This window comes from Neoarius graeffei, chromosome 22, assembly GCF_027579695.1.
Source record: "Neoarius graeffei isolate fNeoGra1 chromosome 22, fNeoGra1.pri, whole genome shotgun sequence".
Taxonomy (NCBI): Eukaryota; Metazoa; Chordata; class Actinopteri; order Siluriformes; family Ariidae; genus Neoarius; species Neoarius graeffei.
In genome coordinates this window covers 46,189,951-46,216,554 of record NC_083590.1, presented here as the reverse complement: position 1 = coordinate 46,216,554, position 26,604 = coordinate 46,189,951, and the positions used below count along the sequence as shown (strand labels likewise).

General features: G+C 40.7%; 1 protein-coding gene across 1 annotated transcript in view; it reads right to left on the bottom strand.

The window, feature by feature from the left end:
• The window catches only part of grin2da (glutamate receptor, ionotropic, N-methyl D-aspartate 2D, a), a 254,280-nt gene extending 228,353 nt beyond the window's left edge, over positions 1 to 25,927 (bottom strand). The window contains exon 1 of the mRNA XM_060903952.1: positions 25,409 to 25,927. Coding sequence (XP_060759935.1) covers positions 25,409 to 25,927 — 519 coding nt within the window. The remainder of the gene's footprint in view (positions 1 to 25,408) is intronic.
• Between the last annotated feature and the right edge of the window lie 677 nt (positions 25,928 to 26,604).

The following is a 26,604-nucleotide window of genomic DNA, read 5'->3' as shown; positions in this document are numbered from 1 at the left end:
GAACTTGTATCAAAACGATCCGTTCAGCTCCGTAGTCACAAGCGGTATGCCGCTAAACCAACTTTATACCCCCGCCAAGCCAAAGCCCGCATGTGCAGAACGCCGCTATACCAACGCTCGCGTCACCGCTAAACCAACGCTCGCTACCGCTCGCTACCGCTAAACCAACGCTAAAGCAACGCTGGCTTCAGCGGTGCACCGCTAAGCCAACACCCGTGTTTTCGATTTTTTTCCCATTTTGTGCGTGGTGACGAGCGTTGTCGAAATCCCCCCCCCCCACCGTTCAAGGAACGCTCCAGCAAAGTTCGGGCGGTGTGACCGGGCTATTAGAAATGGTTTTGTAACCTTTCCAGCCTAATGAGCATCGACAATGCTTTTTCTGAGGGCCTCAGAAATCTCCTTTGTTTGTGCCATGATACACTTCCACAAACATGTGTTGTGAAGCTCAGACTTTGATAGATCCCTGTTCTTTAAATAAAACAGGGTGCCCACTCACATCTGATTGTCATCCCATTGATTGAAAACACCTGACTCTAATTTCACCTTCAAATTAACTGCTAATCCTAGAGGTTCACATACTTTTGCCACTCACAGATATGTAATACTGGATCATTTTCCTCAATAAATAAATGACCAAGTATAATATTTTTGCCTCACTTGTTTAACTGGGTTCTCTTTATCTACTTTTAGGACTTGTGTGAAAATCTGATGAGGTTTTAGGTCATATTTATGCAGAAATATAGAAAAGTCTAAACTTTTAAGCACCACTGTGTGTATATATATATATATATATATATATATATATATATATATATATATATATATATATATATATATAATAAAAAGCAGTTACTCCACGAAATCTAGTCGCACATGAGCTGATAACCTACGAGGCGCGAAGCCTTTGCATAGTTTCCTGACAATATTGTCGGCTAATCTTGGCTTATTGTTCTCCAGGCCCACTTGTACTTCTCTACACTGATTCTCTAACCATGCTGTCTTATCTCTACACAACTGTCTTTGCACAGCAGCAGCAGCCTTGTGGTAATTATGTGCTCCTTCTTCAGTTAATTGTCTTGCCACCTCACATGATCTTCTCACTTCCATTAAACAAAGAGACTCATGAGACCCAAGGCTTGTTATGAGATGGCCTGTGTCTGCCGAGGATTAGATTTGCAGTCTCCATCGATGTCATTTTGAAAGCATCCCATTGTTTATCTATACTCTCTGTTGTGTCATCCAGGAGATCCAGGACCTCAAATCTGTTCTTTCTTTCTATTGTGTAGCGCTCAGAGATCCCATCCCAGCAAATTCTAATTTCTCCAAGTCAAAACGAGTGGTGCCCCTTCTAGGGGTTAGAAAATGAGTGCTCAGGTGCAGGTTTGGTGAAACCATGTTGTGGTCAGAGCCACAGTCTAAACTGGGATAAGCTATTGAGTTCATCATGTTCTTTAATCAGCACTGTCCAATTAAGATGTAATCTATTTGACTCCTCGTGTGATCATCTGGGGACATCCAAGTAAATATTCTGCCCAGTGGGTGTACAAACATGTTGTTTGTGACAATTAAATTGTTGTCCCAGCAAAAATCCAGCAACTGTTCCCCTCTGTCATTCCTTTCACCTCAACCAAATCTACCACTGACTCCTCGCTCGAATGTCTCTCTGACCTTTCCATTGAAGTCACCTCCAACAATAAGGATATTTTGAGATGGAACTTTATTAATAAGGGATTGTAAGTGATCATAGAATGCTTCCACATTCTCATCTGAGGCAGTAGATGCAGGCGCATAAGCTAGAATATAAGAAATTGGATAAGGCCTAGCATCGAGTCTAATGGACATGACCCTATCAGAAAGGCAGTGGTAGCTTAGTAAAGAATTTGTTGTGGATTTACTCAGAATAATAACAAGTCCACACTGGTGCTCACTTCTGCTGGAATAAACCATAAGCTCTCCACTTTCAGCTCTAAAATAGCCTTCTCCACTCCAGCGCATTTCAGCAATACCCAGAACGTGGATGTTACTTTTGTTCATCTCGAGTAGCACATTAGCCAATTTGCCGCTCTGGTAAAGGGTACGGACATTCCAAGTTGCTTATCCTGGTTTCCTCCCTTAGAACCAGCCTATAAGCTGCCCTTCTGCAGCCATCAGTTGTTGACTGTCCAGCAACTGGATTTAGATCAGCAGCTTCATTTCCTGCAGTAGCAGACATAAGAGGGGTCATCTCTTCTCCAGTAGCTCTGAAGACACTGTCCCTGGAGGATCCAGACAGCGCCAACATAATGTCATTCAAATGTGTGTGTGCTTCCATAGAATTCACTTGGGTGTTTAAAATCCACCAGAGGGACCCAAACCCTCATCTGGTTTCACACGACCAGCTTGGTGGGGGGTTTTCTCGGGGTTGTCTCTCCTAGATCTGCTGGGTTCTGCCAAACCAGGGGCAGCGCGTGAAGCCACGCCAGGCAGTCTTTGTCATGTGCTAGGCTAGGTGGTGGGGCCGCTTGAAGCTAGAAACTTCAACTCAAGAAGGAATACAGGCCCTATTTTGCACTTCACATGACGCTGGATAATGGGAGACCAGTCTGAGACACCTAGTTGTTATAAGGCTATAAGCTACTACTCCTCCAGTGATCCTTGCCCCATATATATACTGGCTATTCTTTCATTCATGAATTCATTAAAGAGTAGACTGCTAAGAAGGTTAAAGCTACATCCACACTATGTTTTAGTATTAAAACAGTGGTTTAAAATGAAAATGATCTCCGTCCAGACAAGCGTTTTAGCTTCATATAGGAAATAATCTCCATCCATACTAACCCGCCTGAAAACACATTTCACGTGACAATTCACATACTCTGGACATGTGCGTGCCACAATAAACAGCCGATGTCATTTGTTTTCTTCCGGGAAAGGGTCACGTGATAGGATTGTGATGAATCAGGGAAGGATCAGTTGTTACTGATAAGACCCAATCAGGAAGCAAAAGTGGGTGTCTCTGTTTTCACCCATCTACACTAAAATGCTATCCTGGAGTTTTTAAACTAAAGTGGGGCCAGTGGTGATTCCAAAAGTATCCATTTTAGGGGCTCAAAAACTCCAGAGTAGTGTGGATGCTGGGTGTAAATGGAGTAAAAGTGATCTGTTTTAAAACTAAAAGGTATTAATGTGGACATAGTCTCAGAAGACAAGTTTAATGCCATCATCACAGTGGCCTGCTGCCAGTTAGCCCTGTGTAACATCAGGTCAGCTAAACTTACATTACAAATAGACTAGTCTGTTAGCTAGATTCAGGATGGGAAATATTGTGAATAAGCTAACCATGGACAAAGTTCGGTACATATCATTTAGACAACCATATTTTCAATGTATTTACATGATCATCATATGCACTTCCGTTCCTGGAATTCTTTGTACAAATCTGGATGTATGTGTATGCACTTCCTGGTTCCCGAGTTGTTTGCGATGAGTCTTTTTTTCTGCGAGTGCTGACATTAATCACTAATCTTTTTTTATTTTTTCTACAAACAATTTTCCACTATCCTCTTCATTTTTTAATTGTACTTTCGCTTTCCTTTTTGTACTTTCCATTTTCACTTTCCTTTTTCCATTTTTTTCCTCTCTTTTTTTTTCAGAAGAACGCCAAGATTGGAAAGTTTCTTTTTCTTCTTCTCCTGCATAAAGACCACAAGCAGAGGCCATCCACATCGGATCTGCTTTAATATCAACAGATCTTCGATTAAGGTACGTGAAGCTTTTCATCATGGCACATCTTCAGCCTGTTCAGTGTGCTGAGTGCAGGATGTTTAGTCATTCTTCCTCCGTCGCTAGCAATAGCTTTATTTGTGATAAGTGCAGATTAGTTAGCTCTCTGACTGAGAAGATTATAGTGTTAGAAGCACATATCCAGGCTTTAGAGAAGGCCAGTGAGAATGAGAACAGTGTAGTTTCTGTAGGGGAAAGTCTGGATGCCCTAGGTGGAGTTAGTAATCCCCCAACTCTGGCATCAGAGCCCTTACAGCGGGGCGAATGGGTGACAACTTGGCGGCATAGGTGTATTGCCAAAGCTACCACTGAGGCTCGCCCACAGGAGCACCACTCCTCTCCACGTCACATGTCGAACAGGTTTGCTCTCCTTAGTGATGCACCCACTGAGAAACCTGGAAGAGCTCTGGTTATAGGGGACTCTATCATACGGCACGTGAAATTAGCTCAGCCTTTAGGGGCACCAGCAGCTTTAGTCAGGTGTATACCGGGAGCTAGGGTGTCAGACAAAGCAGGTAATCTTAGGTTCTTAGGCAAGCACAGGTTCTCAAAGATAGTTATCCATGCAGGAGCTAATGATATATGCCTTTGTCAGTCTGAGGTTACTAAGAGTAACTTTGTAGAGGTGTTTAAATTAGCAAAGGCGATGACTGATGCTGTAGTATGCTCTGGCCCCATCCCAATGTGGCTTGGCAATGTAGTTTACAGCAGGTTATGGTCACTGAACTGCTGGTTGTCCAGGTGGTGCTCTGAAAACAGTGTGGGCTTTATAGATAATTGGGCTAATTTTGAGGGCACAGCTGGCCTGTTAGGGCGGGATAGTATCCATCCCACTCGGGAAGGTGCTGCTCTCATTTCCTGCAGCATAGGTCATAGTCTCAGAACAGGCCTAGTTAATTTCTGACAATACAGAGCCAAGGCCAGGGAGCAGACAAACAGGCTAAACCGACTGTCTGCTAGCTGCACAGAGTCGTCACTCAGGGTCCACTACATTGAGACTGTGTCTGTTCCCTGAGCTCAACAAAAAAGTAGAAATATTCAGAGAGTTTGTTCCAGTAACCTAATCAATATAAAATTAGATCATACTGACTGGACAGCCGCTGCCAGCACCTTTGATCTAAAGGTGGGGCTATTAAATATTAGATCTCTTACATCTAAAGCGCTAATGGTTAATGAACTCATTACTGATCAGGAGTTTAATGTACTTTGTTTAACTGAAACATGGATTAAACCAAATGGATATATAGCATTAAATGAAGCTAGTCCTTCTGGATACAGTTATATACACCAGCCTCGTCTAACTGGCAGGGGAGGAGGCGTCACGGTTATTTATAATGATTATCTAGGTGTAACACAAAAACCTGGTTATAAATTTAATACATTTGAAGTTCTTCATACTAATATAATGTATGTAGCCTCGAAAAATAGGTCTACCCAGTTAATTCCATTACTTATTATTTACAGGCCCCCAGGGCCATATTCTGAATTTCTTTCTGAATTTGCAGATTTTATCTCAGATCTGGTTACTTCCTTAAACAAAGCTTTAGTTGTCGGAGATTTTAATATTCACTTCGATAACCCAGAAGACCCTTTGAAAACAGCGTTTGTGTCCATTTTAGATTCAGTAGGGATTAATAAGAATGTCATAGGACCGACCCATAATGGTGGTCACATCCTTTATCTAATACTAACATTCAGTTTAAACATAGAAAATATAGTCATACTTCCACAGTCTGAAGCTATCTCAGATCATTATCTCATCTCATTCAAAATTTGTCTGAGTAATAATATATGCACCTCACCACGCTACTGTATTAAACGTACATTCATGTCAACTACTGCACAGAGCTTTATAAATGATCTCCCAGAGTTATCAACTTTGATTGGGTCACTGTCAGCCCCTGCAGAACTTGATCAGGCAACTGAATGCTTAGAGTCAATGTTCCGCCATACTTTAGATAATGTATTGAATGGAAAATGGTCAGAGACAAAAAATTAGCACCCTGGTATAATGATGACACTTGCACTTTAAAACAGACCACTCAAAAATTGGAATGTAAATAGTGTCAAACAAAATTGGTAGTGTTCAAATTAGCGTGGAAGGAGAGCTTTCTGAAGTATAGAAAAGCTCTTAGTGCTGCTAGATCAACATATCTCTCCTTCCTAATAGAGGATAACAAAAATAATCCTAGATTCCTATTTAATACTGTAGCAAAATTAACCAGGAATACCGTAAGTCCACTATAGACACATGCACACCTGTAGTATGTAGTAGCAACGACTTCATGAATTATTTTAATGACAAAATTGAGAATATCCGACAAAAAATTCAAACTACTAATTTAAAGTCAGACAATGTAAGTGACCCTGTAGTTAACAATATAACTGTATGAGATCAGCAATTAGAATGTTTTACTCCCCTTAGAGAAATTGAATTACTTTCATTAATCTCGGCATCAAAAGCCTCAACTTGCGTACTAGATCCCTTACCTACCGTACACGTCTATTCAAACAGATAATACCTGAAGTAATTTAACCACTTCTAAAAAGAATAAGTTCTCTTATGATTGGCTATGTACCCAAATCCTTTAAACTAGCAGTTATCAAACCCCTGATTAAAAAACCTGACCTTGATCCCTGTCAGCTGTCCAATTATCGGCCAATATCAAACCTCCCCTTTATCTCCAAGATCCTTGAAAAAGCTGTGGCACAGCAGTTATGCTCATATTTACATAGGAATAACATCCATGAACTGTATCAGTCAGGATTCAGACCTCATCATAGCACAGAGACAGCTCTAGTTAAAGTAGTAAACGAAATGTTGGCATCTGATCAGGGTTGTGTCTCGCTGCTTGTGTTGCTTGACCTTAGTGCAGCATTTGAGACCATTGATCATTCCATTCTTCTGGATAGACTAGAAAATGTTGTGGGAGTTAAGGGAACAGCCCTCTCCTGGCTCAGGTCTTATTTAACTGATCGCTATCAGTACGTTGATGTAAATGGTGATTTTTCTAGACATACTGAGGTAAAGTTTGGTGGTCCACAAGGTTCTGTCTTGGGGCCACTGCTTTTTTCTTTATATATGTTACCTCTGGGTGATATTATTTGTAAACATTGTATTAGTTGCCACTATTATGCTGAAGACACACAATTGTATGTTTCTGCAAAACCTGATGAGAGACACCAGCTTAATAGAATTGAGGAATGTGTGAAGGACATTAGACACTGGATGCTTATTAACTTCCTTCTGCTTAACTCTGACAAGACTGAAGTACTTGTACTCGGACCACATGCAGCTAGAAGTAAGTTTTCTGATTACACAGTAACTCTGGATGGCCTTTCTGTTTGTTCACGTGCAGCAGTAAAAGACCTGAGTGATTATTGACCCCAGTCTTTCATTTGAAACTCACATTGATAACATCACCCGGATAGCTTTCTTTCATCTCAGAAATATTGCTAAGATAAGAAATTTAATGTCACTACATGACGCGGAAAAGCTAGTTCATGCTTTTGTTACCTCCAGGTTGGATTATTGTAATACCTTACTGTCTGGATGTTCCAATAAGTGCATAAGCAAGCTCCAGTTAGTTCAAAATGCAGCAGCAAGAGTCCTTACTAGAACTAGAAAATATGACCACATCACCCCTGTCTTATCCACACTGCATTGGCTCCCAATCAAATTTCGTATTGATTATAAAATACTACGATTGACCTTTAAAGCACTGAATGGTCTCACACCACAGTACCTGAGTGAACTTCTGGTCCTCTATGACCCACCACGCCTACTTAGATCAAAAGGTGCAGGCTATCTGCTGGTACCTCATATAGTGAAGCCATCAGGAGGCAGAGCCTTTTCTTACAAAGCCCCACAGTTATGGAACAGCCTTCCAAGTAGTGTTCAGGAATCAGACACAGTCCCAGCATTTAAGTCTAGGCTGAAAACATATCTGTTTAGTCAAGCCTTTTGTAAATGGTGTTTATGAGGTTAAGGAGTAGATCTGGAGGGTCCTCAGGAGTAGAGTGTTTTGGTAAACTGGGATGTATGGATGCTGTCAGTCCCCCACTCGCTTGCTCACTCGAGTTTGTTTACAGTGTAGTGGCTGGCTGCTTTATGTCCTGGGGCTCCCTCATGCCTGTGTTACCTTCTGGCTCTCCCCTTTTAGTTATGCTGTTATAGTTAGTTTTGCCGGAGTCCCTGCTTGTACTCAGTGCAATATGTATACTGTTCCTACTTATTCAGGTGACACTGGGCATACCTAACAACCTGTGTTTTCTCTCTCTTCCCCCCAACCCCCAATCTGTCCCTCTGAGTTACATGTCGGTCCTGGGATCGAGATGCTGATCTCTTCTGCTCCTCAGACCTGCCTGATCCATCCTGGTGCCCTGTGTCTGGTTGGAGTCTCATCGCATCACTCCTGTGGAGGACAGCCCCATGTGGACAGTTGAAAGTCACACTTGGAGGACGCTCTGGACTCTTACAGTAATGCTTTTATGGCTGAGGACTATGGTTGACTTGCTAACTTTAGGACTGCAGTTGTCATGAACAGTTTTGCATTCAAGTTTCCATCAATGAAGAGAAATAACATCAACGAAACTGACTTCATGTTAAAATTGTAAATGTTATAGTCATGTTGTCTGTTGTTGCCCAAATGGGGGTGGGTTCCCTTTTGGGTCTCGTTCCTCTCAAGGTTTCTTCCTCATGTCGTCTGGGGGAGTTTTTCCTTGCCACCGTCGCCACAGGCTTGCTCATTGGGAATAGATTAGGGATAAAATTAGCTCATGTTTTACGTCATTCAAATTCTGTAAAGCTGCTTTGTGACATTGTTTATTGTTAAAAGCACTATACAAATGATCTTGACTTGTATCTAATGTTTCATCAGGTTAGACGTATTTCCTCCTCCTGCCACACATGACTTGATGCACTGTGTGTACACAGGTGTAGAAGGGGACTCCACCTCTCCACTATCACTTGCCCTAAAAGCAAAATATTGCCATATCTCACTCAGAGAGCCTTGTTTCTCGACAAGTTTCAGACATATATTGTCACTAGTTCATTCAGCAGTTGCTGAGTCCATAGCATCTTCACAAACTTGGTTAGATAACTCAGATAAGTGGTGTGGCTGGTCACTGGTCAGAGGGAGAGCTCTTCCACTGTTAGTGTTTGACTTACGTCATACCCATGAGCTGCCAGCTTAGTCTTAAATGGCAGATGAAAGAGCAAACTCTTAAAGGCACTATTCAAAGTATCGTGAAAAAGCAGCTAAAGCATTGTTAACTACTGAAATTTGTGAAATGATTATTTCAAATGTAAATTTACCAGTAACAGTAAATTACTGGTAAGTGAAGCAACCATGCCCTGATCATGATGAAATTGTTACTGAAAATGAATGAATGTGACAAGTTATATGAATGTTAACTGATGGGGAAAATAATATACAGTACTCATATTTAAAAGATTACTATAGGCTTTAACTAGAGACTTGTGCAGGGCTGTACTCAGCCTTTTATGTCAACTCCAGGACTCTAACTAACATTGCAAAACCCACACCTTTCTTGGACAGCACTCTCGATCACTCAGCCACTTAGGATTACAGCTTGAGCTAAGGTTATGTAACGTGGTGCTTACATAGTCAGGAAAAAGTGGCGCCACACTGCAACTGTGGAATCGCTACCTGAGGCTGGCACACCAATTATATTCTTAAACACGCTTGAACTCAGTTAAACATACACATACAGACAGGTGTCTCTACTGTATAGGCTTCAGCCAAAAGGCTGAGCCAATAATCTAATTTAAAGGCAAGGCCCTGATGTATCTTATTTTGAAAGTGTGACAGTGAAACTTTATGCCCCATAACTTCAACTTATTCCCTTCTGTTCCGTTATCATGCCGGTTTAATACAGTAAAATCATAGCCACAAAAGTATTTAACTGCATCATGTAATTAATTATTGCCCTAATTAACCCAATTAAACAACTCCTCCATGCTTCATTTGGCAGCATTATAAAGAGTCAGAGTAAACCTCAAGAGAGATGCCCCACTCAAGCTTGAGTAACCTTCACATCTGCTAATTCACAACAGAATACTCTAGACTGTTCATTAAAGCTGAAATTGTAATACATGGTTAATGTATGAGTGAAATTTATTGATTAAGAAGTAGAGATAAAAGAGCCAGATCAATAGAATCATACCGTATTTCCATTTCACTGGAAGTCTCAGTTTGGCTGAAATCATGAATATATAAATTATGAAATAAAAAGGGCACCCGGTAGCAAACAAACTGCCACTGGGTCCAATGATGAATTATACAGGATTTATTCAGGAGTGCTTCCAAATTAGGCCATGCTGAATAATATCTTTATCTGACAAATCACAACGTCCTGCCTATGTGCAGCTATGTACGGCTCTATACAGTGAATAATTGTGCCTTTACGTTACAACATATTCCACCATAATAACTGAAAAAATACCCTGCACTTACTAACAGACAGAGAGCAAGAATTAAGCACTGGAGCATTGCACATCCACTGGAAGGACAGTATGTATACAACCCCAATTCCAAAAAAGTTGGGACACGGTGTAAAATCTAAATAAAAACAGAATGAGAAGATTTGCAAATCATGGAAACCCTACATTTCATTGAAAATAGTACAAAGACAACATATCACATGTTGGAACTGAGAAATTTTATTGTTGTTCCAAAAATTTCTGCTCATTTTGAATTTGATGTCAGCAACATGTTTCAGAAAAGTTGGGACAGGGGCAACAAAAGACTGAAAAAGTTGTGTAATGCTAAAAAACTAATTTGGTTAATTGTCAACAGGTCAGTAAGATGATTGTGTATAAAAAGAGCATCCTAGAGAGGCGGAGTCTCTCAGAAGTAAAGATGGGGAGGGGTTCACCACTCTGTAAAAGACTGCATGGGCAAAGAGTGCAACAATTTAAGAATAACGTTCCTCAATGTAAAACTGCAAAGAATTTGGGGATCACATCATCTATGGTCCATAATATCATTAAAAGATTCAGAGAATCTGGAGAAATCTCTGTATGCAAGAGACAAGGCTGAAAACTGACATTGGATGCCTGTGATCTTCAGGCCCTCAGGAGACACTGCATTAAAAGCAGACACGTGTCTGTAGTGGAAATCACTGTATGGGCTCAGGAACACTTCAGAAAACCATCATCTGTGAAAACAGTTCATTACTGCATCCACAAATGCAAGTTAAAACCAGATTGTAACAGTTTGTATGGGTGGGTGGAGCACAGAGGACAGCAGGACAGAGATCAGGTTTGTAACCAGGGGTTTTATTGCCACACTTTTCAGTGAACAACTCATAAACTATACAGACACACACACGACCGGCGTCTGGTTCGGGGATGAGCTCTTCTGCTCTACGCTCTCCCTCCTTAAGTAGGGCGCGGTCACTGGGAAGACACACACAAACACAGGTTAACTGACATCAGGTGTAGTGATTCTGCCACTTACCTTCCCTGACTCCGCCCTCCTGTCACAGACTGGTGCTTGACCATGCCCCCACTGCCACATACCCCCACCGCCCGACTCAGGCTGGGCGGCCGTCCGGCCGTCCGGCCTGCAGCCGACTCTCCCCCCCCTTGACGGGAGAGGAAGTCCGCCACGACCATCTGCGCCCCCGGCCTGTGGACCACCTTGAAATTAAAGGGTTGGAGTGCCAGATACCAACGGGTGATCCACGCGTTGGCATCCTTCATGCGGTGGAGCCACTGGAGGGGCGCGTGGTCTGAACAGAGGGTGAAAGGGCACCCCAGCAGGTAGTAACGGAGGGCGAGGACCTCCCACTTGATTCCCAGACACTCTTTTTCTATTGTGCTGTAGCACCCCTCACGCACCGACAGCTTTCTACTGATGTATAGGACTGGGCGGTCCTCCCCCTCCCCCTCCTGGGACAAAACAGCCCCCAGCCCTCTGTCTGACGCATCCGTCTGTAACATAAAGGGGAGAGAAAAGTCAGGGGAGTGTAAAAGTGGCCCCCCACACAGTGCGGCCTTTACCTCAGAAAAAGCCCACTGGCATTGCTCCGTCCACTGGACCGGATCTGGTGCTCCCTTTTTAGTGAGATCAGTCAGCGGGCTGGTGACCAGTGGCGGCTGGTAGTCTTTCAAACAGGGGAGGCTGGTCAGTTACGATATTTCCAGATTTTAAAAGAAAAAACACATCAATTTTGCCCATACTCTTGCCTCTGATCTGGCTGATTGTTGGCAGCATCACAAACTGTGAAATAACAGGTTCTTTTGGCCCATTAGCCTACTGTCCAATATACATGATGGTGGTGTTGGGGGGGTATATTTTAACATTTTATATTTTAAAATTGTGGCATGTTGTTTAAAAATTGACCTCGGCTGTGTTTTTGTTTAAAAATGTTTTCCAAATTGTAGCGGTGTTTAATTCATATCCAGAAAAACATATATTCCAATATAATATACTCAGCATAAGCATTTTTAATAGATTCTATTTTTTTGGTCCATCCATGACATATTACTAAAGTAGCCTATTTACTGTTGTTGATGTGGGTCACTTGCTGTTAGCCAATTCACTTTCTCGTACCAGGAGAGCTGAAAGGAACGAGTATTATTCCCTACCTTTTTCACCAAGTCAATTTGAGGCGTTGGTCTACCCTGCTCTTTAATTTTAAATTTTTCCTCGAAAGGAAGACTGGCAAATGGCTTTGCCAAAATTAAATCAGCAATGCTTGGCATCCATGCGCAGCTTTCTTGCTAGCTGACTAGCCCCCTCAAGTTCAAGTTCAGTCACTCAAATAAACAAAATTTCTGGAACTAAGATAGCAAACTTGACAACACTATATTTACACTTTATTTACAATGAAAATATATACAAACTAAAAAAGCTGGTACAAACCGTATGTAATGAATGAAATCGAAATGTAAGCCTATCTCTTACAATACACCACAGCACTTGCGAATCCGCATGGGACTGAACTGATGTTGCCAGATACTGCTGACGTTATCCAGCCCAAAATATGTTCAAAACCCACCAAAATGCACTTAAAACCGCCCAATTGGGCGGGAAATCGCCCAATCTGGCAACACTGTCCGCTGCCTGTCTATAGTTGAAACGAGCTGTCAATCAAAGAAAATATCCGGCCGCTTTCACCAATCACCAGTCTCCTCGCAGAAACTGCCATGTCCCTCCCATGTGAGGCTGGGAGTCCGTGGGCGGGCGTTTTCGCAGTATTTGTCCAATAACCATCTTGCATTTTGAGATTGAAAAGCGCATAGCTCCCAAATGCCGTTGAAGTCCATTGAGGCTGGGAGTCCGTGAGACTCCGTGGGCGGGCATTTTCGCAGTATTTGTCCAATCATCATCTTGCATTTTGAGATTGACAAGCACATAGCTCCCAATCCACTGAGGCTGGGCTGCATCGCGCTGTCACAAGGGGGAAAAACTCACGCACACATTAGGCGAACTGGGGAAAGTTATAACGGAATGATTTCGCACTGTAGTTGGGTTGAGCACATATATTTCTATGATTCTGGATCTGAAATAGCAATGTTATAAGGTCGGCTATAACATAAGCCTAGCGCAATTCATCCTACACGATGTTCATCATTTTTAGAGGAGGCTGAGCCACCCTCGTTGTCTTAGAGCAATTGCCCGTGCTGGTGACGTCCGAATAATTAGGTATAAACCTATGATAATAGCCAGCCAGCCCCAGGAACTGTCTCACCCCCTTTTTGGTCTTGGGCCTTGGGCAGGCTGCAATTGCTGCGGTCTTGTTAATTTGGGGACACACCTGCCCGTTGCCCAAGCGGAAGCCCAGATACCGTACTTCCACCCGCCCAATGGCACACTTTTTTGAGTTGGCTGTGAGACCCGCTCGCCTCAGCAACCTAAGGACGGCCCTCAGATGTTCGAGATGCCTCGGCCAGTCATTACTATAGATGATTATGTCGTCGAGGTAGGCAGCCGCATAGGTGGCGTGGGGGTGGAGGACACTGCCCATCGGCCGCTGAAACGTAGCGGGCGCCCCGAACAGCCCGAACGGAAGTGTGACGAATTGGTGTAAACCGAACGGTGTGGAAAAGGCCATTTTTTCTCGGGATAGTGGAGTCAAGGGGATCTGCCAGTATCCCTTCGTTAAATCCAGTGTCGAATAAAAGCGAGCAGTGCCTAGTCGATCGAGCAACTCATCAATACGAGGCATTGGGTACTTACCTTCCCTGACTCCGCCCTACTGTCACAGACCGGCGCCTGACCACACCCCCACTGCCACACAGATATCAACAATATCCAGAAACCCCGCCCCCTTCTCTGGGCCCGAGCTCTTTTACGATGGACTGAGGTGAAGTGGAAAACTGTCTAATGAATCAAAAGTAGAAATTCTTTTTAGAAATCATGGCCCCCACGTCCTCCAGGCTAAAGAGGAGAGGGACCATCCGGCTTGTTATCAGTGCACAGCTCAAAAGCAGCATCTGTGATGGTATGAGGGGGCATTAGTGCACATGACATGGGGAGTTTGTACATCTGGGAAGGCATCATTAATGCTGAATGATATAAACACGTTTCAGAGCAACATGCTGCCATCCAGACAAAATCTTTTTCAGGGAAGGCCTTCCTTCTTTCAGCAAGACAACGCCAAACCGCTTTCTGTGCATATTAAAACTACATGGCTCTGTAGTAAAAGAGTACGGGTGCTAAACTGGCTTGCTGCAGTCCAGACCTGTCTCCCTTTTAAAACATTTGGCGCATTATGAAGCGCAAAGTATGACAAAGGAGACCCCGAACTGTTGAGCATCTGAAATTGTATATCAGGCAAGAATGGGACAACATTTCTCTTTCAAAACTACAGCAGCTGGTCTCCTCAGTTCCCAAATGTTTACAGAGTGTTGTTAACAGTAGAGATGATGCAACACAGCGGTAAACATGCCCCTGTCCCAACTTTTCTGAAAGATGTTGCTGACATCAAATTCAAAATGAGCATATATTTCTCAAAAAACAATAAAATTTCTCAGTTTAAATATATGATATGTTGTCTTTGTACTATTTTCAATTAAATATAGCATTTCCATGATTTGTAAATTACCGCATTCTGTCTTTATTTACAGTTTACACAGCATCCCAACTTTTTTGGAATTGGGGTTATACCGGTACATCATATGTACAAGATGAGTTACAGAATGGTCTCAACCTGTTCGCCATCATGTTCAACACACAAAAACCAGCGAGCAACAGTACCATTTAAAGAATAATAAAAATAATAATAATAATAAAAATAATCCATTTGTGTTAACATAATTTTGACTAACCCTGTATATTTGGGTATCTGGAGTGTCTACTGACCCACAAGTGGCCATTCGATGAACTGCACATTTTAGCACTTCTGCATTGGCTTCATTTTTCAGGAGTGGAAGTTGCCACTTGGCTCCAACAAGCAGTTCAGATCTGGCTCCCTTTCTATGTCATTCAAATTACAAATTATGCCCCCCCCATCTGAGTATCTGAGAACTGCCCTTGTAAATGAATATTCATGAGGAAGGATGCAGAAGAGTGGGTGATATGAACAGTGGCCCATTTTCATTTAAAGGAACAGACACTCAAAGTACGATCAGGGCTCTTTAGATGGGGTGAGAAGGAGGCTGTGTACTTTATCCTTGTGTTTTCAACAAAGCATGTTACAGATATTGCACCTGCGTCAACTTGTGGAAAAAGGGTACGGTATATGAAACCTTCAAGGAACCTTTCACTTTGCAGACTGTCACTTAGAAACTACCATCCTGTTATTTCTTTATTACCATCCTGTTCCATCTTTCCCTCACATTTTTCCTGTCACTCTCCAAGTTCAGTTGCCTTTGTCTCTTGCATATTCAAAAACTCATCTCATCTCATTATCTCTAGCCACTTTATCCTGTTCTACAGGGTCGCAGGCAAGCTGGAGCCTATCCCAGCTGACTACGGGCGAAAGGCGGGGTACACCCTGGACAAGTCGCCAGGTCATCGCAGGGCTGACACATAGACACAGACAACCATTCACACTCACACCTACAGTCAATTTAGAGTCACCAGTTAACCTAACCTGCATGTCTTTGGACTGTGGGGGAAACCGGAGCACCCGGAGGAAACCCACGCGGACACGGGAAGAACATGCAAACTCCACACAGAAAGGCCCTCGCCGGCCACAGGGCTTGAACCCGGAACTTCTTGCTGTGAGGCGACAGCGCTAACCACTACACCACTGTGCCGCCCCTATTCAAAAACTGTCATTTATAATTAATTAATTTTAATGAATGAATGAATGAATGAATTCATTCATTCATTAACTCATTCATTCAATCAGTCATTCAACCATTGCTGATAAAGCAAAGAAATTACTTCCACAATTTATATTAACAGTAATATGTGAAATTTGTTTCACTTATGGTCACTGGCCACTTTATTAGGAACAGCAATACACTTGCTGTTTGATACAGTTCTCTAATCAGCCGATCCCTGGACAGCAGCACAATGCATAAAATCATGCAGATACAAATCAAGAGCTTCAGTTAATGTTCACTTCAAACATCAGAATGGGAAAAATTGTGATCTCTGTCACTTTCACTGTGGCATGGGTGTTGGTGCCAGATGGAATGGTTTGAGTATTTCAGAAACTGCTGACATCCTGGGGTTTTCACACACAACAGTCTCTAGAATTTACACAGAATGGTGTGAAAAACAAAAAACATCGAGTGAGCGACAGTTCTGTGCATGGAAATGCCTTGTTGATAAGAGAGGTCAGAGGAAAATGGCCAGATTGGTTCAAGCTGCCAGGAAAGATATAGTAACTCATAGCAACTCTTTACAACTGTGGTGAGCAGAAAAGCATCTCAGCTTGCAACAGCAGAAGACCACATTGCACTGGCGGCTCGTTAATAGGGGCGATTTGGGCGACGCACTCCCAAACAGGGAGGGAGGGGTTTTTTTTATCTACTCCTACTACCAACAGTAATGTCATTGTCCAATCAGGCTAAGGTCGCGCCTGGTGTAGCCACGCCCTTTTGGGGCGATTTCTGTCAGGTTCAGATTTGCCCCAAAATCTCCCATTGACACTAATGGTACGTACGTTTTTTTAGAAAATCCTGCTCCCAATGCATTTTCTATTAGGTTTTATGTGCTCGCACAAGCAGCGTGCTTACGTCATACGCCTGTTGCGCCGCGCAAGTGTTGCCAGATTGGTTTTAAGTGCATTTTGGCGGGTTTTGAACTGGGCTGAAAAACGCAACTTGCGCGGGAAATGTGTGAACATTCTATGAAGATGGCGGCGAGTGTTGAGTGCAACAATACGATAGCGTCTCTGAAAGAAGTTCCCTTTAGTCGTCGTACCAATGAGGAGAAAACGGCAATCAAACAGCTAGGACCTCCTAGACCGAATTTAAACATCAAGCAAGTGTCTACGAAGGGGGAGAAGACCTACTCAAGAGGTTTTAACAAGAACTGGTACCACCGGAAAACTTGGCTAGCTGGCTGTGATGTAGTCAATGCTCTTTTTTGCTACCCTTGCGTTCTCTTCCACCCTGGAAGTAGCACAGCAGACGGTACAGTGATATCTGATATTTGAATTTACTAGGCAAAAGTTGTTGTTTTTGTGTGTGTGTGTGTGTGTGTGTGTGTGTGTGTTACCAATGGCAGTTTAACATTGCCATGTTTTTGTTTTACCAATGGCAGTTTAACATTGCCATGCTTGGAATATTTCAGTAACCTCAAGTTCTCTCTGACTTGGTGTAAATTAAGCATATTTTCAGTTTTTATATATTGTACAGTATGTGTTCATTGGAGCCAGCAGCACCTTACCTTTTTTCCAACTTGTTAAGCCAAGTTGCACTGACTACAAAACCTTGTGTAACCTTGTGTGTATATAGCTAAATAACTAAAGCCTTTTGTGTTCATTGACATGCTTGTAATACTTTAAATTTCCTTTTAAGGCATGGCTTTCTGGAGGAATTCTTGGGAAAAAAACTGCAGAATTTATTTAGAATTATTATTTGTTGTTAAAATGGTGCAATTCCATATAAAAAAAAACACATAATTAAGCTGCACGTTTGTTTGATGGTTATGCTTTTCTTCATCTTTTTCAAAACTTAAATAAACACTTTTGGATTTATTTCCTGCCACTTTAATTGCATTCTTTAGAATTGAAGAAATTAGAATATGTTTATAATTAAGAATTTGTGTCTACTTATTATAGAATACTGGAATAATATGAGAAAATAAATGAGTAATGTAATATTAATTGATTGTGATGCCAAATGTTTTGCTTTGAAGGCTTCACAATGAATCTTCCTTAGTTTTAGCCTGGCAAGCCAGACTAAATGTGAATTTTTGCCACTTGTTGGCAAAAATATTTTTGGCCGCTAGGCGGGTGGGTCTAGTTTACTAGGCTACCTTAGTTTGCCACCTTTAACTTGTTTAGTGTTGACACCTAGTGGAGAGAAGAGATATTGTCTATATTGATATCTGAATTTACCAGGCAAAAACAAGTTCGGCCAATTGATTTGCTACCTAGGTCAATTTACTTCAGTCCTGTGGACATTTACGGTCCGTGTAGACATAACGGGGGAAAATTGCCCCCCCTGAAAAAAAATTCAGGAGCCGCCACTGCCACATTGGCTTTCACTCCTGCAGCCAAGAAAAGGAATCTTAGAATCAAGAACAAGTTCCTATTAAAGTGGCTAGTGAGTACATGTATCCACCTTATTCTTGAAGCTAATGCTTGAGAAATTGTTGTGCACAAGACTTGCTCTATCTAGCAGAAGTGACCATAAGCCAAGAAGAAGCCAAGAAGCCTTTGTCACACGTACACTCAAACACAGACTTAAGCACACAGTGAAATTTAACCTCTGCATTTAACCCATCTGAAGCAGTGAACACAAACATGCACACACAAGTGAGCAATGAGCACACACACATACCCAGAGCAGTGGGCAGCTATGCTACAGCACCCAGGGAGCAGTAGTGGGTTAGGTGCCCTTGCTCAAGGGCACTTCAGCCTAACCTCAGACCATGGCTGCCCCATGTTAACCTAACCACATGTCTTTGAAGTGTGGGGGAAACCGGAGCACCCAGAGGAACCCCACGCACACACGGGGAGAACATGCAAATTCCACACAGAAAGGCCCCCGTTTGCCACTGGGCTCGAACCCAGAACCATCTTGCTGTGAGGCAACAGTGCTAACCATAATAGCTGATGTCACATGGAGCGTGCTTTTGTTAAATTACTATTATTTACTTAGTTTGTTTTCCTTGTTAGCTTTTAATACATATTGTAGTACGGTATAACTGGGTGGATTGTGAAAATGTCATTAGAGAGTTCTGAGAGAGCTGACTAACAACCAGGCATTTACAACAGGAATGTATCTATCAGCGATTAACTCAGTAAAATTTTCATCATCTACAAAAAGAGGACAAACATGGCTGAAGAATCTAAACTTAAAGAACACCTCCAAAAATTCTGTATGTGTGATCATTTCATTTATTTGCCAAAGCAAGGCTATGAGAGGCCACTGGGGTCATTCCATGCCAAATCAACAAGAGGTTATGCTCGACCATCTCAGATTTCAATGAAATTTGGAGGGCTCAGAGATACTATTAAAAGAAGTTAATCCCCAAAATTTGAGCTTCCTATCACCAATAGTTTCAGAGATACAGGCATTTGAATTTTTCAATTTTTTTGTTTTTTGCTCAAAACATACATATTTCAAAGTGCAATATAATCTTTATTATGCAAGATAGAAACCTAAAATTTTGCACAGAGAGACTCAATGTCTTGTACTACAAGCTTCAACTTAGAATTTCAATGGTCATTGTATATTAGATGGTGATTTTAACAAGGAAATTAAAAAGACAAATTGCATTTTTTGCATTTTTAACTCATTCTGGAAGCTTGCCTGTGGGAGTAATGCTTAAACTAAGAATGTTATTCAAATCTAGACAGAAATATCTAGCAAAATCAGTTTTACCAAGTCTCCACTATTCCTAGTTTGTCTGTAATAGGGTTTTGAAATTCGCCGATTTCTAAAACATGTCATTTTCAGTAGCAAGAAATCCAATGTGGGATAGCAGTTAGGAACTTGTAAATTTTTTTCAGTAATCCCCAAGACCAATATTTTATATTTCCAAATTTTTGTTCTGTGTCTCTCAAGTATTTTTAAACTACAGGGGTTTAAAAAATCCATTTTCACCAAATTCGAATTTTTGATATATTTTCATATTACTGATATTTGAGGGTTAATACATTTTAATAACCTTCAATAAGGCTCAAGTAGGTTAGGAGACATGTTTCTTCCTCAATTTTAAATAAAATTTCAATTAATGCTCAGTATTAATTATTTGTAAATTGATTTTAATCTAAGACTGTGTAACATTAGCAATCAATGACCAGCTATTGTGTACCAGTCAACAGCCAGCCTTATCAATATCAACACAGCACAATAGGTGACCTTTGATACCAGAACAGGTGGCTCATATCTTATAGTTTTAGAGTCTGTAAACTGCATACTTGTTCAGATAACATTATATGCTATATTGCTTGGATTATATTAAATACATTGTAATACAGAGCACTGAGAAAATTTACCAATGTTATTAACTGAATCTTTGCAAGGATTGGATATTTTGAATAGTTGACTAGGGAATTTAATTGTAGTTGCTTTCAATTTGAGATCAGTATAAATGAGTTTGTTCTTAGACATCTAGAAATGGCTGAACTTCCTCCCTGTTCTATAGGAATTGGACTAAAGAAAGATTCTGACTGCCATAAACTAACATACAACAGAAATTGTAAGTTAAATACACTCTCTCAGTATAGTTTGGAGCAAATTTCATTAATTAAACAGAGAACTGAACTTGAGAACATTTCAAGCACAGACACAGTATGTCTGCATCATGAGAAACTGTTTCTGATGAAATATGAAGAGCTACAGAAAAGTTGTTGTGATCCATATGAAAGGCACAAGAAAAAAGTTAAAACAGAATTACATTCAATTCTTCCTTAAACAGCAGATTCACTTTCAAAACTGATAAATAAAAATATTAAACCTGGACAAAAATTGTGTTTTAAATGTTCACAGAGAGTGAAAGAACATTTAAGCCAAGCAGATTCAGCAGGTTCTACAGAATCAGAACAAGAGAGCATGTGTGTAGATGTGGATCCAACATACACTGGTGAGGTAGCTGAATCACTTGACAAAAGCCTTGTGTCAATTGGTTGCTCTCCACTGAAAATTGCCAAGTATAGCCACAAACAGAAAGCTGCATATGGCAAAGCAAAGGTGCAATGAGTAGAAGAAACTTTACGTTCTAAAATGAAATTTTATTAATTAATGAAATTTGCTCCAAACTATTACTGAGAGAGTGTATTTAACTTACAATTTCTGTTGTATGTTAGTTTATGGCAGTCAGAATCTTTCTTTAGTCCAATTCCTATAGAACAGGGAGGAAGTTCAGCCATTTCTAGATGTCTAAGAACAAACTCATTTATACTGATCTCAAATTGAAAGCAACTACAATTAAATTCCCTAGTCAACTATTCAAAATATCCAATCCTTGCAAAGAAACACATTCAGTTAATAACATTGGTAAATTTTCTCAGTGCTCTGTATTACAATGTATTTAATATAATCCAAGCAATATAATGTTATCTGAACAAGTATGCAGTTTACAGACTCTAAAACTATAAGATATGAGCCACCTGTTCTGGTATCAAAGGTCACCTATTGTGCTGTGTTGATATTGATAAGGCTGGCTGTTGACTGGTACACAATAGCTGGTCACTGATTGCTAATGTTACACAGTCTTAGATTAAAATCAATTTACAAATAATTAATACTAAGCATTAATTGAAATTTTATTTAAAATTGAGGAAGAAACATGTCTCCTAACCTACTTGAGCCTTATTGAAGCATTTATTAACCCTCAAAAAGCAGTAATATGAAAATATATCAAAAATTCGAATTTGGTAAAAATGGATTTTTTTTAAACCCCTGTAGTTTAAAAATACTTGAGAGACACAGAACAAAAATTTGGAAATAGAAAATATGGGTCTTGGGGATTACTGAAAAAAATTTACAAGTTCCTAACTGCTATCCCACATTGGATTTCTTGCTACTGAAAATGGCATGTTTTAGAAATCGGTGAATTTTAAAACCCTATTACAGACAAACTAGGAATAGTGGAGACTTGGTAAAACTGAAATTGGTAGATATTTCTGTGTAGATTTGAATAACATTCTTAGTTTAAGCATTACAGCCACAGGCAAGCTTCCAGAATGAGTTAAAAATGGAAAAAATGCAAATTTGTCTTTTTAATTTCCTTGTTAAAATCACCATCTAATATACAATGACCATTGAAATTCTAAGTTGAAGCTTGTAGTACAAGACATTGAGTCTCTCTGTGCAAAATTTTAGGTTTCTGTCTTGCATAATAAAGATTATATTACACTTTGAAATATGTATGTTTTGAGCAAAATGCAAAAAAAAAAATCGAAAAATTCAAATGCCTGTATCTCTGAAACTATTGGAGATAGGAAGCTCAAATTTTGGGGGTTAACTTCTTTTAATAGTATCTCTGAGCCCTCCAAATTTCATTGAAATCTGAGATGGTCGAGCATAAATTTGTCAGATATTTGTTGATTTGGCATGGAATGAGCCACTGGTGAAGAGACGACAAGTCCTCTAGAGGATTAAAGTGGTCTTTCTGGAGATTTCAGTGCCTGTATATGCGGAATGACTTGTTTTACAGTGTCTTGCAAAAATATTCATCCCCCTTGGTGTTTGTCCTCTTTTGTCACATTACAAGCTGGAATTAAAATGCATTTTGGGGGAGTTAGCACCATTTGATTTATACAACATGCCTACCACTTTAAAGGTGCAATTTTTATTTTTGATTGTGACACAAACAATAATTAAGATGAAAAAAAACAGAAATCTGGAGTAAGCAAAGGTATTCACCTCTTTTCGTATGAAACCCCTCAATAAGAGTTGGTCCAAACAGTTCACTTCATAAGTCAAATAATTAGTTGATTAAGATCCACCTGTGTGCAATCAAAGTGTCACATGATCTGTCACATGATGTCTGTATAAATCTACTTGTCCTGGAAGGACCTTGACTCTGCAACACTACTAAGCAAGCAACATGAAAACCAAGAAGCACTCCAAACAGGTCAGAGACAAAGTTGTGGAGAAGTATAGATCAGGGTTGGGTTATAAAAAAAAAAAATCCCAAACTTTGAATATCCCAGGGAGCACCATTAAATCCATTACAGCAAAATGGGAAGAATATGGCACCACTACAAACCTGACAAGAGAAGGCCGCCCACCAAAACTCACAGACCAGGCAAGGAGGGCATTAATCAGAGATGCAACAAAGATGACACTGAAGGAGCTGCAAAGATCCACAGCAGAGATGGGAGTATCTGTCCATAGGACCACTTTAAGCTGTACACTCCACAGAGTGGGGCTTTATGGAAGAGTAGTCAGAAAAAAGCCATTGCTTTAAGAAAAAAATAAGAAAACACGTTTGGAGTTTGCCCAACAGCATGTGGCAGACTCCCCAAACACATGGAAGAAAATTCTCTGGTCAAATGAGACTAAAATTGATATTTTGGGCCATCATAGGAAATACCATGTGTGGCACAAACCCAACACCCTGAGAGCACCATTCCTACAGTGAAGCATGGTGGTGGCAGCATCATACTGTGGGGATATTTTTCATCTGCAGGGACAGGAAAGCTGGTCAGGACTGAAGGAAAGATGGATGGTACTAAATACAGGGCAATTCTGGAGGAAAACCTGTTTGAGTCAACCAGAGGTTTGAGACTGGGATGAAGGTTCATGTTCCAGCAGGACAATGACCTTAAACATACTGCTAAAGCTACACTGGAGTGGTTTAAAGGGGAAATATTTAAATATCTTGGAATGGGCTAGTCAAAGCCCAGACCTCAATCTAATTGAGAATCAATAGCCTAACTTGAAGATTGCTGTATACCAACACAACCCATCTAACTTGAAGGAGTTGGAGCAATTTTGCCTTGAGGAATGGGCAAAAATCCCAGTGACTAGATGTGCTAAGCTAATAGAGACGTACCCCAAGAGATTTGCAGCTGTATTTACAGCAAAAGGTGACTCTACAAAGTATTGACTTTGGGGGGTGAATACCTAGGCACACTCCAGATTTCTGTTTTTTCATCTTAATTACTGTTTGTGTCACAATAAAACAACAATTTTCACCTTTAATGTTGTCGGCATGTTGTGTAAATCAAATGGTGCTAACCCCCCAAAAATCCATTTTAATTCCAGCTTGTAATGCAACAAAACAGGACAAACACAAAAGGGGATGAATACTTTTGCAAGACACTGTAGATGTTAAAATGCAAACACATAGTGTCTTTGCTTAAGGTTTTATTTACAGTAATTAGAAGTAAAGAAGTATTTTTACTTTGTGCTTGCATTTCCTCTACTGATAAAATAAATGTACATACCAGTTCATGCAAGGAATCATGGGAAGCAGGAATAAGATGGATTGCAAAAAAACTGGATATAAGATAGGACACAATGTTAAAAAATAAAAATTTTCCATTAATTTACATATTAGGCAATATTATTAGCATGGAAACACCATCCATGTAAGATAAAAAACTGCAGTTAGGGTGGAATATGTGTAACAGAGCAATGAGATCAGTATAATAATCAGTATAAGTTGAATAGATTTAATCATATTTGAAGTTACTGAAGATGTGAACTTGTACACTGATATGAAGGCTTAATTTTTTTTTACTGCTTTGACCTTCTCTTCTTGCATATTTTAGTGTGATATCGGTCCTTCTCTATAATTTCCCTGTCTTATCTGTTGGCCATGTTATGAACCTTTCATGCAGTGTGTGTTGGTTCTGTTTCTGTGCACCAAATAAACATCAACTCTGTGCAAATTGTACACCTGTGTTCTTTGCACCCAAAATTCTGCAGTCAAGAAATCACTTATGAGAGTTCATGAACTTGTCAAGAGGATTGTTTGGGCTCTGGTGAGTGAAACACCTTTAAAAAGACCTAAAAGAATGCTGTGGTAAGGTCACATGTGTAGGTAAGTCTGTCTAAGAAGCTGCTCTGCTAATCTGTTGACAGGTTTTATCCCTTAGTTTGGTGCTAAGGAGATTTTGGCTCAGTTTTTAATTGGATCTGTTTAAATGAATCTGTTCCTCCATTTTTTTCCTGTTAAATATGATTCTACTAGCCTTTTATAACTGACAATGTGAACAACGCTATGGCCAAAAATTATGTGAACATTTAGACATTATGAAAAAGGTACTTGCTACACACAGATTTTGAATAATCCTTTTCACTGAAAATCCTGACAAAAAAAGGAATTCACTCATAAGAAATATAATATACTGTATTTCAGAGCAGCATGTCAAAAGAACATATTTGGAAGAAATCAAGAATTGGGAAAGGGTTTTCAGTGAAAAGGATTATTCAAAATCTGTGTGTAGCAAGTACAGTTTTCTGAAAGTCTCCATAAAATCAAATTAACCTCAACAGCAGTGAGAAACATACTATTTTATGATATTTTAGGAATCTCTGTTCTGCTATAGCATGTTTATAATAAACAGGTGTACAGTAATATCTTACCTGTGGCTCTCTGCCCAGCCCAGCTCCACCTCCCACGGCCATGATGGGCACACCGGTTTGTGCCGAGACAAATTCAAGTACAGGTGCCAGTGGGGCACGCTCAGGTGGCGGTGGCTTCTCCTGCTCGAACACAAGGCCTTGGAGTGGTGTACTGGCAAGCAGCTCACACAGCTGCATCAGCAGGCTCCCTGGGCTACTCTCATTTACTGCCAGCCAGATAACATTGGCTGGGCCCCATGGTGTCATCACACTCTCACCCACATGCCCTGACCAGCCTGTACCCACTCCTGTTCCTGCTGCTGTGCCTGCACCTGCCGCCAAGGTGCCCCCTACTCCTACACTCGTCTCCGGGAGGTGGGAGGAGCCCGAGTGGACCACGGCAATGTTGACTCCACCCGAAGCCCCGCCCGAGTCCCTCTCTCGCTCCCGGGGGCGGAGCAGTAGCGGGGGGGACGACCAGGCCGGCCCGCTGCACGCCAGCACGGCCAATAGGAGTGAGATAGCAGACTGTACCACCATGATGTGGTGTGGAAGATAGTGAAGTCTGGTTCAGGTAGACAACCTTGAAAGAGAAGAAAGACAGAGAAGAAGAAATTGAGCTTTATTTATCCTGTAGATGAAAACTAGTTATAAGGCTTATTGACCATCATGTCAACAAAGTTGAAAAGATGAGCATATATAAAATGTGCATTAGACAATTACAAAATTGACAATCTTACACTAATAGGGATGTGATTCTGCTAATTTTACTACTGAAATATCTGTATGAGTTAATAAATGGATATGGATATCCATGACATGACATGATGGTTTTCCCTTAGTCCTACTGGAGAAAGTTTAAACTACCACAGTGTAGAAATGATAATCTCTTTGGACTAATGAACTCATTGGTTACAGTATATGACCTGATGCTCAATACAAATATTCTGACCTTATATTTACTATACCAATAATTGAATTAATTGAAGTTGTAGGAGCCATTTGCTTATTTGTTTTAATAAAATTCCTATTTTTGTGAGTATGTACCCTCTACAGGTCAAAGGGCCCTTAAATAGAAAGGAGACTGGGAGGAGGTGTGGCTGACTGGGAGCACACAGCTTTTTGACCTTACTGCTGCCTTTGTGTTGTGCTCTATATTTTCAGTTTGCTTTATATATTAACTTTATTTACTAGCTAAATGAGCTGGATTATATTTA